The sequence below is a fragment of the Saccopteryx bilineata genome, chromosome 2 (assembly GCF_036850765.1).
Source record: "Saccopteryx bilineata isolate mSacBil1 chromosome 2, mSacBil1_pri_phased_curated, whole genome shotgun sequence".
Classification (NCBI taxonomy): domain Eukaryota; kingdom Metazoa; phylum Chordata; class Mammalia; order Chiroptera; family Emballonuridae; genus Saccopteryx; species Saccopteryx bilineata.
In genome coordinates, this window is record NC_089491.1 from 280365001 (window position 1) to 280379800 (window position 14800).

A 14800-nucleotide genomic window follows, 5' to 3' on the forward strand; every position below is an offset into this window, starting at 1 on the left:
TTTTCTGAAGCTGGAAACGGGGAGGCAGTCAGACAGACTCCCGCATGCTCCCGACCTGAATCCACCCGGCATGCCCACCAGGGGGTGATGCTCTGCCCTTCTGGGGCGTTGCTCTGTTGCAACCAGAGCCACTCTAGTGCCTGGGGCAGAAGCCAAGGAGCCATCCCCAGCGCCCAGGCCATCTTTGCTCCAATGGAGCCTCGGCTGCGGGAGGGGAAGAGAGAGACAGAGAGGAAGGAGAGGGGGAGGGGTGGAGAAGCAGATGGGCGCCTCTCCTGTGTGCCCTGGCCGGGAATCGAACCCGGGACTTCTGCATGCCAGGCTGACGCTCTACAGCTGAGCCAACTGGCCAGGGCCGAGTTCTGTTTTGACCAAGTCCTCCTCCCTCTCTTCACAAAACACGTTTATCCCTCAGCTTTCATTGTCAGCAATCCGCAGAATTGAAACTAAAAGCCTAAAACATCCCTTAGTCATTTACTCTTCCTGAGTTCTGTGAACAAGAGCAGAATGCAGAGGACTACCTGGAGAGCTGGAGATATAACAAGTTTTCCTAAAGAAGACACAAAGTCCAGGACTGCCAAGCGGACGTGGTCAGGAGGCTCTCCCGCGAGGAGCGAGGCCTGCAGAGTTACTACCTAAGGAGGAGACCAGACAATTACTACTTTATGGAATGTGACTAAGATTTGGATGGGGATGGGGGTGGGAGGGGGGGGAACCAGGCAAAACCCAGAATAGTAGAACACGCCACGAAGCCCAAACTTCAGGAAGGTTTGAATAAAATCATTTGAGTCAGTTACTACAGCGTCCTTTCCTACCAACCACTGGGTTTAAAAAAAAAAGTTTCTGAAAAACGATATACCAATGCTCCTCTTTCAAATCTCTAAAAATTCTTTTGTGCCTGGCCGGTGGTGGCACAGTGGATAGAGCATCGACCTGGAACCCTGAGGTCGCTGGTTCGAAACCCTGGGCTTGCACATATGGGAGTTGATGTTTCCTGCTCCTCCCTTCTCTCTCTCCCCTCTCTTAAAGAAGATCTTAAAATAAGTAAATAAATAAAAATCCTTTTGTATTTTATTTTAGTTCATTATTGTTAGCAAGGATTGGCAAAACTTTCTGTAAAGGGCTAGGTGGTCAGTATTCTAGGGTTTGCAGCATGTTCCCTGTTGCATATTTTATTATTTTTATTTTATAAACCTTTAAGAATATAAAAATCCTCAGCATTTGTGCTAAAAATGGGGCAGAATCCAGCCAGGAGGTCACAGTTTGCCAACCTGATTTAAAAGCACAGTAAGAGTAAGTCTTCCATAAGGGAAGCCATGGCTAAATGAGCAATTATATTGAAATTTTAGAATTTTAGTTATTTGGATTTTTTAAAGGAGGGTACAACTGTATCAAAATATTATTTAATTTTTCATAAAAGAATAAAAGCTTCAGAAATAAAATTTAATATTTTATCATATTCTCATTCACTATAATTTAATAATCCAGGTGACACAGAGTAATTAAAAAATATACCTACTCAGCAAATATTCCAGAGCAACTAAAACAAAGCCCCCCGGTCCCACCCCCACAAGCACTGCTGGGGTGCCATCCCCTACGTCCCTCTTCCCGAACAGCAAGGCTTAGTTTTATTCTTAACAGCTGTTTCTAATGTGACTCTGAGCAGAAGCCAACTCGATTTTGGGGATCATTCTGTCTAGACTCATCTCAGAGCCTCTCAACTACTCAGATAAGTTGAAGCCTTTACCCTTTTCCCTGTCGGCCTAGCGCCTCCAACGGGGGGCCAGGCTGAGCAGCCCCATGTGACCCGGTTCTGCCGGTCCCAGCATGCAGGCTGCGGTCAGAGAAAACCTGGCAGTGCTCTTCAAAGTCATTGTTTCCTCAAAGGAAGACTGAGGACCGTCTTTACAGCCATGCTTGTTACAGCCCTTGCTCCCAGGCTGCTGAAATGATGTGACAGCTGGCCACATGGAACCAACTCATGCTCAGGGGCTTCTCTGGGCAGGTGACAGCAACGGAAGTTCTGACGGTTCTGTGTCTGGGAACCGAGGAAGAACAGATGAAGGAATGAACAGCCCAGTGTACTAACACTGCCCTGGAGAAGGAGAGTGAGCAGGCGACACTGCGGGATGGGCAGATCTGTGGCTTTGCCACGTGCAGCTCGACAAGCTGCGCTTCTAGAAAGATACTCTAAGTCACACCAGCGTACAACTTCCCCAACCAAGGACCAACTGGCCCACTGGCCTTACCTGACTTATCAGCCGAGAATCCAGGGTTTGGATGAAAAATCCCAACAGTGGAAATAAAAGGCTGAGTGTCTGTTGAACATAAGGTTGACCTGTTACCTTAAATAAGAAACAAAATAATTTTGGTGAAAATGTTCAACTACATATGACCAGCAGCCTTTTAATGAGCATTTATTCTATAACGAGGCTCTCTGTATTCATGACCACACTCACGCTTACAAACCTCAGTGTCCCGGGAAGAAAAGGGGCAGAGGTCACATGAGGAGGAAGGGGCAGGGCCTCCACCCAAACCCGGGTCTGATTTTGTCTGCCACTGAGCTTGTATGTTCCCGAGTCGTAAAATCCCACCTGCCTCTTCACAAATACTTGTCACAATACAGTGCATGATGTCACCAGCAGAGCCTGTGGCTGTGTACTGAGTGACCGTGAGGACTGGGGTGCACTTGTGGAAGGGAAACACTGTGGCTGGGAAACCTGGCCCTGCGTGATGACGCAGAAGATCCCGCGAAGCCGTGTCTGTGTTTCCCAGACAAATGGCCGCTGCCTTCAGCTCCCGCTGGCCAGGCAAGCAGAGGTCATTTATTTCTAGTTAAATTCAGGCACCTTCAGATTATTTGCAAACTGAAATCACCTGCAGGACACATCAACTGCAGCTCTAGCCGGCTCACCACCTGGCTTTGTCGTGGAGAAGAGGACGCACACTAGCCACATCGTCCACGTTCCCTACCCACCTTCAAGCCCACAAGATATTAAAGACCCAGAATCACAAAACAGATGAAACTAAACCGAGAGAGAAGACACAATAGGGGAAAAGACATGAAAAAAAAATTCGGGTCCAACTGGTCAGAAAGATTGTTCCCTGGACTGCCACTGGCTTCACCAGGCCTAGTCTTCCTGCCTCGGTCCGCTCACCCCAGGAGAGCGAGTGGGCGGCCCCTGGAGACGGGAGCCCTCCCCGCTCGGGCGCAGGGCTGCTCACTTTTTGCAGTGTTTGCTTGGGGAAATGCTCAGGTGCTTTCCTTACCAGCTCGGCGTTCAGGTGGGCCCAGAGCTGCCCTCCGACCTCCATCACTGCGGTCCACTGTCCCGTCTCCAGAGCCTCACCGGCAGAGTGACACACTGCGAGCAGAGCCGACAGCGCGGTGTTCTGCGGGGACGGGAAGTGCGCATGAGTCGACACAGCCCGGGCGCTGGAGCCCGGTTGCCTAGGAGTTACAACTCTTTGTAACACACCCTGTGCGATTATGTGCCTAAGACCCAGCCATCTCTTCAGCTATTTCTGTAATATATTTTGAAAAGAATTTTTCTTAATGCAAACATCTGCTTCATGTTTCTAAATAAGCTTTTTTCCTTTTAGGTTGGAAATTGAGTAATGAAATGAAAAGCACTGCATTTTAATAAATATGTTTGATACAAAAAGTCATTATGGCCAAGCTAATTTATAATATTTATCAATTTAACTTCTTTATATGACACATCTAGCAAGCTTTTTAAGTTACTAAGTTTTTATCATTGCTGTTGTTTTATAATTAACCTTTAAAGCTCTTCAGCAACACTGCACTTAATAAGCAAGTCCGCCATCTTGAGTCTGAGATGGAAAGGGCCTTTTCTAGGCTCACTCTTACGCAGATCTCACCTCTCTCTCTGGCAGGGGTGGGCTTGGGGGTGAACCGGAGTGAAGGCCAGGAGTGGAATGATAGCAACAATGCCTTCAATCCATTATATGGTAACACCTTCACTTAATTTTATATAATCACTGTACAGCTTTTTATTTATGATTGACCGATTTCTCTTCACAAATAAATTAAATGACCAGCTGAACTAAAGTTTTGGTCATACATCAAAGATTTATTCAATTTCAGAAAATAAGTCATTTACTTTACCCCCCAAATTTTTTTTGGTCTTGACTGTAGAAATCAGTACATAGTAAATGCAAAGCCTGAACAATTCAGTCCACTCCTAACTAGGTATTTAACAGTTCTCTCAAAATAAAGGCCCATAAATACTTTTATTTCCTCTGGACACATGTACATGTTAATGCAGAGCAGGACAGTTATACTCACGACTGAAATATAACCCTGTGAAAAACCCGAAGGTATTGGCCCTCAGCCTTCTGAAGGCCCTGTCCCCACCTTACTTTTCTCCTCTTACCGCAAACCAGCATCCACACTCACTGCTTACTTTACTGCCTTGCTAAGCTCAAGTGTACGTCCATGAGAGTAGGAATTCTTGTTCTGTTCTTGATGTACCCAATGACCGTGTTGGGCACCTAGAGCACCCCAGGTGGGTTTGGATGGACGGACGGACGCTCGGATGGATGCATGCATGCGTGGATAGATAGATGGATGGGTGGGTGGGTGGGTGGATGGATGGATACATTCATGCATGGGTGGGTGGGTGGATGAACACTCAACTGGAAAATTTAATTACATATACTACAGTCAGTTGATATTTCAAAATCATACTGAGTGCTTCTTACAGATGAATTTCTTCTTTATTCCACTATTTTAAGAGGAAGCATTATATATAAGTGGGGGCCATATCCTGTCAAACAGAAGGATGTCTGCCTGACCCAGAGACGTGTCAGCAAAATACTACAAATCAAGTATTTCCTAATGAGTTTGTCTTGCTCCAATGTGTCTTGAGTTTCAGACACTCACCCCAACGTAATTTACATCACTCAAGACAGTACCCTTCTCCAAGCCCTTTGTACACCACAGACATGTGAGAATCTTGCAAGTCTCTAAGCTGCGGGCAGAGACTGCGCCCACCTCACCACGACCCACCCCGGTGCCTGAAACGGAGCTCAGCAATGGCTACTGAGGACCAGACCAGTGGAACTGACGACTTGCCAGCGAGTCCAGGTCCCTAGTGGTACGCTGGCTGCTCAGCCACCTCTGGCTCTGGGTGACGGCAGCTCTGGTGACCTCCTGAGCTGCCTGCCTCCTCAGCTCAGCAGGGAAAGCCTGCAAACACAGATGTTGCCACACAGGCAGATTTGCTGCTTCTTCTGGGGAAAACTCCTGGAGAAACTCCACCTAAAATAAAATGTCAGAGAAGCATGAGTAACATAAGATACTCTGATGAATGAATGCACAAAAGCTTAAGTATTAGCTTCCATGTTTAATATTTTTATAAGTTTTTTAATTGGATAGTGTTATCACAAGGTACCAGATCAAGGTAATGTTAAGTGAACGTGCATTATTTTTGTCTTGTTGCATTTGTTTCCACAGTTTAAGTGGAACGTGACCGCACACGCTAAAACGGTAAAGAATGCATTTCCTTATTAGTCAGGCTGGCTATGTTATCGGGCCTCTACTCAGTAAGTCTCCTACAAATACACTCATCACCTTGTACAGTTACATCAACAGTAACGTTCTAAAATATGGCAACAAGATCTTAAAGAAGCAAAGGTCACAGGCTCAGTTTTCCAGTGGGAAGCTGGCGCGGGCCTACTTTTGGGTGGCACATGGAGCTAGTTACCGTGTCGCCACTGGCTGGGCAGCGGGGCTGGCAGACCTGCTTTGCCACTGAAGCAGCCCCACAGTGCTGCCAGGCCACAGACACACGTGCTGTTTGTCACAGCGAGATGTTAGCATGCAGGTGAGAAATGGAACACACAGTCCTAAGAACAGTTAAAATGTCCAGTTAGTCCCTGGTGGGAAAACAGCAAAAACAATGGTGCACTTAATTATTAAATTAAGTGTGATCCAACCAGGAAGTATACTAATGTAATTTTTACAAAGTAGAATAATCTAATTTACAATATCCAAAATCTGATCATTGAATGAAAAGCTTTTACTACATCAAAAATGAAATAAAAACCCATTGTTAAATTTACAGAGAAATTTTCCCGTTTTATACTGCACTTACAGTTGAGTCTTTGTTTGCAGAAAATACTTAGCTCAGAAGAAGGAAGAAACCACATGGCTATCTCCTGGGCAGGTTCTAGAGCCAGGACAGCGGGCCCCTCTTGGGCTGTGCATCTAGTGTAACAACTAGGTTCACTCACAAAACCAAACCGCGTCGGGACAGCCAAGAAGACTGCCAACCGCTGATCGTCAGGTCAAACAGGACCCCTCTTTATAACAAAGCCAGTGAGAGAAGGCACTAGTTTCCTCCCCCAGCAGAAACTGGAAAATACTGCTGTGGACAACGGTCAAGGGAAGGCAGCACCAGATTGTGGGACGGAGAAAGAGCAACTATTTACTGCTCTGAGTCTGAAAGCCCGGGGCTCAACACCAGTTTTAAAGATTTAAAACTGCTCATGCTGATGACAGTTCACAGGAATGTGCTTAAGGAACAGTTCAGAAAATTAAGATTTTCCTCCTTAGAATTAAGAATAAGAAAATACACCCATGTATTTAAATGGAGATTAAATGGGAGGAGGAAGAAAAAAGCCTTTAGTGAGCCTGAACGCAATCCTCGCGGCTGCTGGAGTGTGTTGGACAGGTGGGTGTCTTGCCTGCTGGGGCGGGGCCATGAAGAAGAAGAGTCGTCTCAGGAGCACCGACAGGTGGCTGAGCTGGTGACACTCGCCGGGGCAGGACCGGACCTGAGAGAAGATAGGAGAGGCTGACTGCCTAGAATCTGCACTTTATAAGCTTTTCAATGCCAAGTGCGAACAGGAGCTCTTTTATGGGAGGTAAGACTATAGGTGATTTTCATTTCTAATTTGGAGCTTTGACTTTTTTTTTTCTTTCATGTACCTAGATTGCTTTTATAATGAAAAAACAATTTTGATGCTTTATTTAAGAACACCACTTTGGGATCTCTACAGTGTGTCCGTAAAGTCATGGTGCACTTTGACCTGTCACAGGAAAGCAACAAAAGACAACAGAAATGTGAAATCACCAAATAAAAGGAAAACCCTCCCAGTTTCTGTAGGATGATGTGGCAGCATGTGCGCATGCGCAGATGATGAAGTAACACTGTGTATACAGTGCAGCAGCCCACAGCCATGCCAGTCGAGATGTGGACGGTACGGAGGAAAGTTCAGTGTGTTCTGTGGCTCACTAAATTTGAATCCGTGACCAAAGTGCAACGTGAAATCGGCGCATTTATAACAAGGCGCCACCACATAGGAATAACATTACTCGGTGGGATAAGCAGTTGAAGGAAACCGGCAGTTTGGTGGAGAAACCCTGTCTGGTAGGCCATCAGTCAGTGATGAGTCTGTAGAGGCTATACGGGATAGCTACCTAAGGAGCCCTAAAAAATCTGTGTGTGAGCCCACATAGAACTGCACTGAATAGGTATGAAACTGGGAGTTTTCCTTTTATTTGGTGCAGATTTCACATTTCTATCGTCTTTTGTTGCTTTCCTGTGACCGGTCAAAAGTGCACCATGACTTTTCGGACACACGGTATTTCTACCTACCATTTTATGGTAAATTGATAACAAACCTTCTCTTCCTTCTCAAAAACAATTCATGGATACTTTTAAGATCTAAGCATAACAGTGCAGAGGTGGATTCTATAATATGGAAGCATCAATAAGAGATTATATAAACTCCATTTTCTGGAAATCGATTTCTTGCATAATATATTAGAATAGCTTTTACTTAAAAGAGACATAAGACATGTCATATAAAATTCATTATTTGTTTTGTGCAAGATGTGTTAAGGGCTTAGTAAGTGGCCAAGCAGGCCAGACCGCCAGCCCTGCAGACAGACGTGTCAGCGGCTTGGGCTGTGAATCCCCTCACTGCAGTCAGTCTATAGCACCCTTAAAGGGTAAACCAAAAACCCAGGACACGATATAGGACTCCACTAAGAAACAGAAGACACAGGGACTCACACATGATCCTTATCAAAGGCTAGGGACAAAAATTGGAACAAATAAATAGGTCATGACCATCTTAAGTGAAACATATCAAACATCTTGCAATTTAAAATTTTAAAACATGGAAAGACTGAAATCATCATTAAATCATTTTCTCTTTGTACCTGCTCAGAAGGCATTACTTCTTTCCCAAAAGACATCAACTATTCACTCCCACATTTAGTCCTTCTCCAATCGTCCCCACTGAAGGAGACAATTCACAAGTCAGCCTAAGTCATATATGAGAGAGAGAATGCGTGTGGTCATCAACATTATAGCTCTCTCTATTCTCACTCTGCATTAAATTTAAATTTATTTTCAATTAACCTAGTTTTTCCTTCCCAGAACAATTAATGGAACTCTATAAAATTTTGAAAATATCATTTCCCCAGTTTACACTGTTTCTAGTACATCTTTTTCAACAGCATCAACAAACTGTCAAAATAATTTAGCTACTGTGTGTTTCTCCACTTGATATTCTCTTTAAGATTGGCATATCCCCAAAGACCTTCATGGGAAGTGGGTCAACAGCCCGCGCACTACTCACCAGGTGAGCCACAACGGTGACATGGTGTGCACAGAGCTCAGCGGTCCCGTATCTGCGAGATCAAGGAGGCAGTCTTTACACAATTATTTACACAAGTATTCAGAAAAGCAAGGAGATGAACTTCCACAAACCACTGATTATTGTAAGCTGTAGTTACTTCCACGGCCAAGAAATATAATGTACAAAGCCACCCAAGCAATAGTTACATGCTCATTTACACCAATGCAAGGAGAGGGAGCCCGGTCCCTTACTGAGCGCTGCGAAAGGGAATCCGACCACTTGGGGGCTATTAAAGGATTACTGAGACCAAATTTTCCCATACAAGTACAAATCTAAACTCATTTACTGTCAGCCACTACTGTACATGAACCCAAACACCTGAAAAGTAGGCCGTACCGAGCAAGGAAGCACCACGCGTCCATCGCCAACAGGGCGGTGACCATGCTGGAGCTCAACACCGCGGTCAGCAGGGCCGCATCCTGCCGGGGAACAGGGAGTTCACGGGAAGTTGTCACTGATACACTTCTCAAAATAAAACAAAACGCGGTCCCAATGCAGACAGCAGCAGGCCCCCGATGCAAAGGCTCCACTTCTCAGCATCTGAAGGAGCCCACGGCCCACCAGCCCTCGGGAATTCGGAACTGGTTCTAGATGTGGGGACCCCATCACCGGGATCCACCAGACTCTAGGGAGCCTGAAACCTTTCTTTCAAACAACTTATGTCACATACAAGTCTGTACTTCTGTTTTTGCCTTTTGAGCTCCAAACATAACATTTAATATGGCTGATAGTCCCTACTGTGTAATATCTCAAGTGATACTGATACTTATGTAAATTCTAAGGATATTTTCCCTAGAATTTCCTCAACATCTCTTCTAATGCAAACCATTAACAAAACCATATTGATGGGAGCTCTCCAGGGACTGGGCAGTGCATGCCCCTAAGTCACTTCTCTTCTCTATGAACTGAGTGGGTAGAACCCACATCCTGTCCCTCCCTCACACTGCCTTCCAACCCCCCCCTCCTGAACATCTCCTCAGACAGTCCAGTCAAACACGGCATCTGAGCCCTGCAGGACTCAAGCTACTGCTTCCTAGACACAACCGACCCAGAGGGTAAAATGTGTAAGCTCAGAGAATGACAGTCAAAAAGAACAGACATTAACTACTTCCGCTTTCTCTGTATATAATAGTCGCAATGACCAATCAGAAGAACAAAATGCAAGAGAGTGACCTGTGCTCAGCCTCACAGTCCAGACTTACCAGCCCAGGAAACAGCAAGGGTGGGAAGGAAGCAATGAACGCGCACAGACACACACAGACGTGCTCATACAGGGTGGCCGTGGCCATGGCTGGCCCTCCGTCCCCCACGCCCTGCACGTGCACAGGCAGAGAGAGCTCAGCAGAACACTGCTCAAAACTGCGGAACAGCGCTGTGAGGAGGGACGCCCTGCAGGGAAATGGAGAACATTGGACCCAACGTCAGTAATGTATAATAATTAGCAGGTATAACAAACAACATAACATGTCACGGGTTATTTTAGCAAAGCAAGATGTCTCAAGAGGTATGCATTTCCATTATGTGAACATGCATACATAAAACTAAGCTACACCCTGGCTGGTTGGCTCAGTGGTAGAGCATTGGCCTGGCGTGCAGGAGTCCTGTGTTCGATTCCCGGCCAGGACACACAGGAGAAGCACCCATCTGCTTCTCCACCCCTCCCCCTCTCCTTCCTCTCTGTCTCTCTCTTCCCCTCCCGCAGCCAATGCTCCATTGGAGCAAGGATGGCCCAGGCGCTGAGGATGGCTCTGTGGCCTCTGCCTCAGGCGCTAGGATGGCTCTGGATACAACAGAGCGACGCCCCAGAGGGGCAGAGCATCGCCCCCTGGTGGGCATGCTGGGCGGATCCCAGTCAGGCGCATGCGGGAGTCTGTCTGACTGCCTCCCCGTTTCCAGCTTTGGAAAAATGCAAAAACAACAACAACAACAACAAACTAAGCTACAGTCCCTGTTGGGGGAGAAACTCCTTAAAGGATAAAACTTTGCACATTTTGCATCACTTACCAGGTGATTATCATAGTACAAAACTATTTAAAGTCAAGGACAAAATTCATCAGGAAGCTTGATATTTAAATAGCTAGAGAGGCCCTGGCCGGTTGGCTCAGTGGTAGAGTGTCGGCCTGGCGTGTGGGGGACTCGGGTTCGATTCCCGGCCAGGGCACACAGGAGAAACGCCCATTTGCTTCTCCACCCCTACCCCCTCCTTCCTCTCCGTCTCTCTCTTCCCCTCCCGCAACCAAGGCTCCATTGGAGCAAAGATGGCCCAGGTGCTGGGGATGGCTCCTTGGCCTCTGCCCCAGGCCCTAGAGTGGCTCTGGTCGCGGCAGAGCGATGCCCTGGGGGGGCAGAGCATCGCCCACTGGTGGGCAGAGCGTGGCCCCTGGTGGGCGTGCCGGGTGGATCCCGGTCGGGCGCATGCGGGAGTCTGTCTGACTGTCTCTCCCCGTTTCCAGCTTCGGAAAAATACAAAAAAAAAAAAAAAAAAAAAAAAGCTAAAGAGAGAATATAGTAGTTCACACAGGAAGAGGTGTTTTAGGATGGAAATGGTTTAGGAAATCTTCTGAGAATTTAAATAACAAATTTAAAATAGATGAGGTATACACAAGTAAAGGCAACAGAAGCACGAGTACAAGGTGCACATGAGCGACAGGTCAGACAGAGCTGGGTGCACGCAGAGAACGAGAGGCAGGAGAGGAGACGGCAGCCACCGTGGGAGGGGAAGCCTTCAGCACGACAGGGTGGAGCCCCATATCACGCGTGAGTTTATGAGAACCGAGAGCTTGAGAACCGAGAGCTCAGACCTCAGCCTCAGGGAATCTAACAGGGCAGTGGCACAAGAAAGGGCTAGAAGACAGAAAGAAATCAGCACAGCAGTAACCCAGGGAAGCGGGGTGGACACCAGGGAAATCTCCCAGGAGGTACCAACGTTACTAATGACATCGGCCCCATTGTGCACAATGTTTATAACACTATTAGGCCCTGGCTGGTTGGCTCAGTGGTAGAGCGTTGGCCTGGTGTGCAGGAGTCCCGGGTTCGATTCCTGGCCAGGGCACACAGGAGAAACGCCCATCTGCTTCTCCACCCTTCCCCCTCTCCCTCTCCTTTCTCTGTCTCTCTCTTCCTTCCCGCAGCCAAGGCTCCATTGGAGCAAAGTTGGCCCAGGTGCTGAGGATGGCTCTGTGGCCTCTGCCTCAGGCACTAGAATGGCTCTGGTTGCAAAAGAGCGACGCCCCAGATGGGCAGAGCATCGCCCATTGGTGGGCATGCTGGGTGGATCCCAGTCAGGCGCATGCGGGAGTCTGTCTGACTGCCTCCCTGTTTCCAACTTCAGAAAAAATACAACCCCCCCCCCAAAAAAAACACCACTATTAATACCTTCTAAAATACTGAACAAAATTAAAGTATTTTTATATGTACAGACTTATATGTATGTATTTTTATAAATAGCAACATATACATGAGGCCTACTGTAACTATTAACTAGAATATCTGACACAATGAACAACAAGGTCAAAATTTCTGCAAACAGCAGGGCGTCCCATACCACCCGCCACCCACACAATGGGACCGGACACAAACGACACCTTGGCTACCTGGGTGCGGCGGCGGGGCCCTGGCCCTGTGCAGCCCATAGAGCCTGTACATCCTCAGGCTGGGCGGGCAGCTGGCTCATGACGCCAACCAGCAGGAGGCACTGCGGGAACTGCAGGTCGCACGGCAGTTCTTTTAGAGAGAGAGAGAAGGGGGGAAACACAAACACAGTCGTTACGTCACAACCAAAGCAGACACACTCTACAGATCTTCAGCAAAAACTGATGTGATATGAAATAAAATTAAAGGCATAATTTTTGGAAATGAGAAATATGTTCCGAGAAGAAACAGGTCATAAAAATTTTAAATAAAAAATTTGAAACTTAAAAAAAAAATAAGATGACTGTGTAAGGGGAGATAACCGTCTCTAACGTGTCCTGACTAATCAGAGACTAGTTTGGAGCTTACCAGGCTGACCGTCTAGAACCGCGTGAACGAAGGGCCGGAAGGTGAGCAGCTGTGACACGAGGGGCTCCAGGGTCCCCAGGACGGTGCCCGCAATCTCCTCCCGCTGGGCCTCGGGGATGGCGGCGGCATACAGGCTTGGGGGACACCTGCTGTGGGGGCGGGAGAACCCCTCACTTACAGCTACCTTCTAACTGTAGCAAGGAGCACTGCAGACTAACGTTCCTCTAGCACTGAATATACATATAGAAAATAGGCGGCATGCACTTTATAGAACAAGTTATAGAACTGACACCATAATTGTATGAAGAACCTCAGAACTAATTGTAAGATGGTTCTACCACAAAATTAGAAATGTAGAATCCTAGTGAAATCTTTGGATTGTTTTGATGCATTTTAATATCATTTTGACAATGATGTCTTAAACTTTGAAAAAAAATTTTTTATATACTGTAAAATTATGAATCTTAAAAATCATGTAAAAAGACATTTCTGATCAATTCTGGTGTAACCACTTTTTAAAAAGGATTTTACTTACTCACTTTAGAGAGAAGGGATGGTGGTATGAGGAGTAGGAAGCATCAACTCCCATATGTGCCTTGACCAGACAAATGCAGGGTTTTGAACCGGCAACCTCAGAGTTCCAGGTCAACGCTTTATCCACTGTGCCACCACAGATCAGGCACTGGTGTAATCACTTTTATTAAAAGTTGTTTTAATATAGGTAGAATGCTGAATTATCTATGAATTAATGCTCAGTTTCTCAGGAGTAAGAGCTTCACAATAACTAAACCGTAAACTTGCACTCAAGGAAGATGCAGACTTCTTCACAGAAAATGTCTCAGTAATGGGCTTTAAACTAAACTTCAATCAAAACCTATGTGAAATATGCATTCATTATTTTCTGCCAAGTTATTTTAATTGTGGCACATTTGACAGTACATGGGAAAAGCCATGTGGATAACAACATTTAGGGGGATAAAATGATGCACTTAAGACAAACACTGGACCTGTGGTGGCGCAGTGGATAAAGCGTCGACCTGGAATGCTGAGGTCGCTGGTTTAAAACCCTGGGCTTGCCCGGTCAAGGCACATATGGAAGTTAAAGCTTCCTGCTCCTCCCCCCTTCTCTCTCTCTCTCTCTCTCTCTCTCTCTCTCTCTCTCTCCTCTAAAATGAATAAATAAATAAAAATAATTAAAAAAAAAAAGACAAACACTGTTTTTGCAGTGTGATAGAAAAAGCACCCATCTGTCAATCATTAGTTGTGTGACTGGTGCATTTTTTTTTAAAGTGGGGGCGGGGAAGGGGATAAGAAGCATTAAGTCATAGTTGTGGCACTGTAGTTGTTCACTGATTGCTTCTCATATGTACCTTGACCGGGAGGCTCCAGCCAAGCCAGTGACTCCTTGCTCAAGCCAGTGACCTTTGGGGTCAAGCCATCAATCATGGGGTCATGTTGATGACCCCATGCTCAACCCGGATGAGCCTGCACTCAAGTGGTGACCTCAGGGTTTTGAACCTGGGACTTCAGTGTCCTAGGCCAACACTCTAGCCACTGCATCACCACTGATCAGGCCAAAATATTTGTATTGCAAACAAATGATGTATGTTTAATTTATTTATTTGACAGATGTTCACTATAAATGACCACGTACACAGCCATGCACTGTTCTGGGACAGAGCAATAAACAAAATACACAAAGTCACTGCCTTTACAGAGTGTCCATTCTAGTGAAGGGATGCAGTTAACAAGGAAGCAAGTAACTTCATAGCACTGCAGATGCTGGTAGGTGGTATAGAGAAAAAACAAGAGCAGGTGAACAGGAAATGCTACTGAATTGTTTGAACAGAGTCATCTGAGGGTGTGCCCGGAAGTCACAACCTAATTTTATCACTCACTGTTTTATCACTCACTCTGTCTACTGTACAGGGAGCAGACCAGAGCAGACAGTGGGCCAGATTCTCCTTTGCAAAATCAGGAAAGAAAGTAATTGTGGATGGACTGGATGGTAACAGCTGGGGTTGTGCCACGTGGTTGGATTCTGTATACACACAGTGAATTCATACATACTTATACCAAAAGTGACCCAATTAACCAGCTGTAGATGGTATGAGAACAAGAGGAA

At 46.2% G+C, this 14800-nt stretch overlaps 1 protein-coding gene across 9 annotated transcripts in view; it reads right to left on the reverse strand.

Annotated features, from left to right (window-relative positions):
• The window catches only part of FIRRM (FIGNL1 interacting regulator of recombination and mitosis), a 46117-nt gene that overhangs the window by 4349 nt on the left and 26968 nt on the right, over positions 1-14800 (reverse strand). For 4 of the 9 annotated variants that reach the window (XM_066261069.1, XM_066261068.1, XM_066261065.1 and 1 more), the window contains 10 exons: positions 12676-12824; positions 12270-12399; positions 9879-10065; positions 9013-9095; positions 8617-8668; positions 6712-6801; positions 5099-5284; positions 3271-3393; positions 2250-2345; positions 522-635 (listed from right to left, as the gene is read on the reverse strand). In XM_066261069.1, the coding sequence (XP_066117166.1) occupies positions 522-635; positions 2250-2345; positions 3271-3393; positions 5099-5284; positions 6712-6801; positions 8617-8668; positions 9013-9095; positions 9879-10065; positions 12270-12399; positions 12676-12824 (1210 nt within the window). Of the gene's footprint in view, positions 1-521; positions 636-2249; positions 2346-3270; positions 3394-5098; positions 5285-6711; positions 6802-8616; positions 8669-9012; positions 9096-9878; positions 10066-12269; positions 12400-12675; positions 12825-14800 lie in introns of those variants that run through there. The other 5 variants (XM_066261072.1, XM_066261071.1, XR_010729332.1 and 2 more) reach the window with 3 other exon arrangements.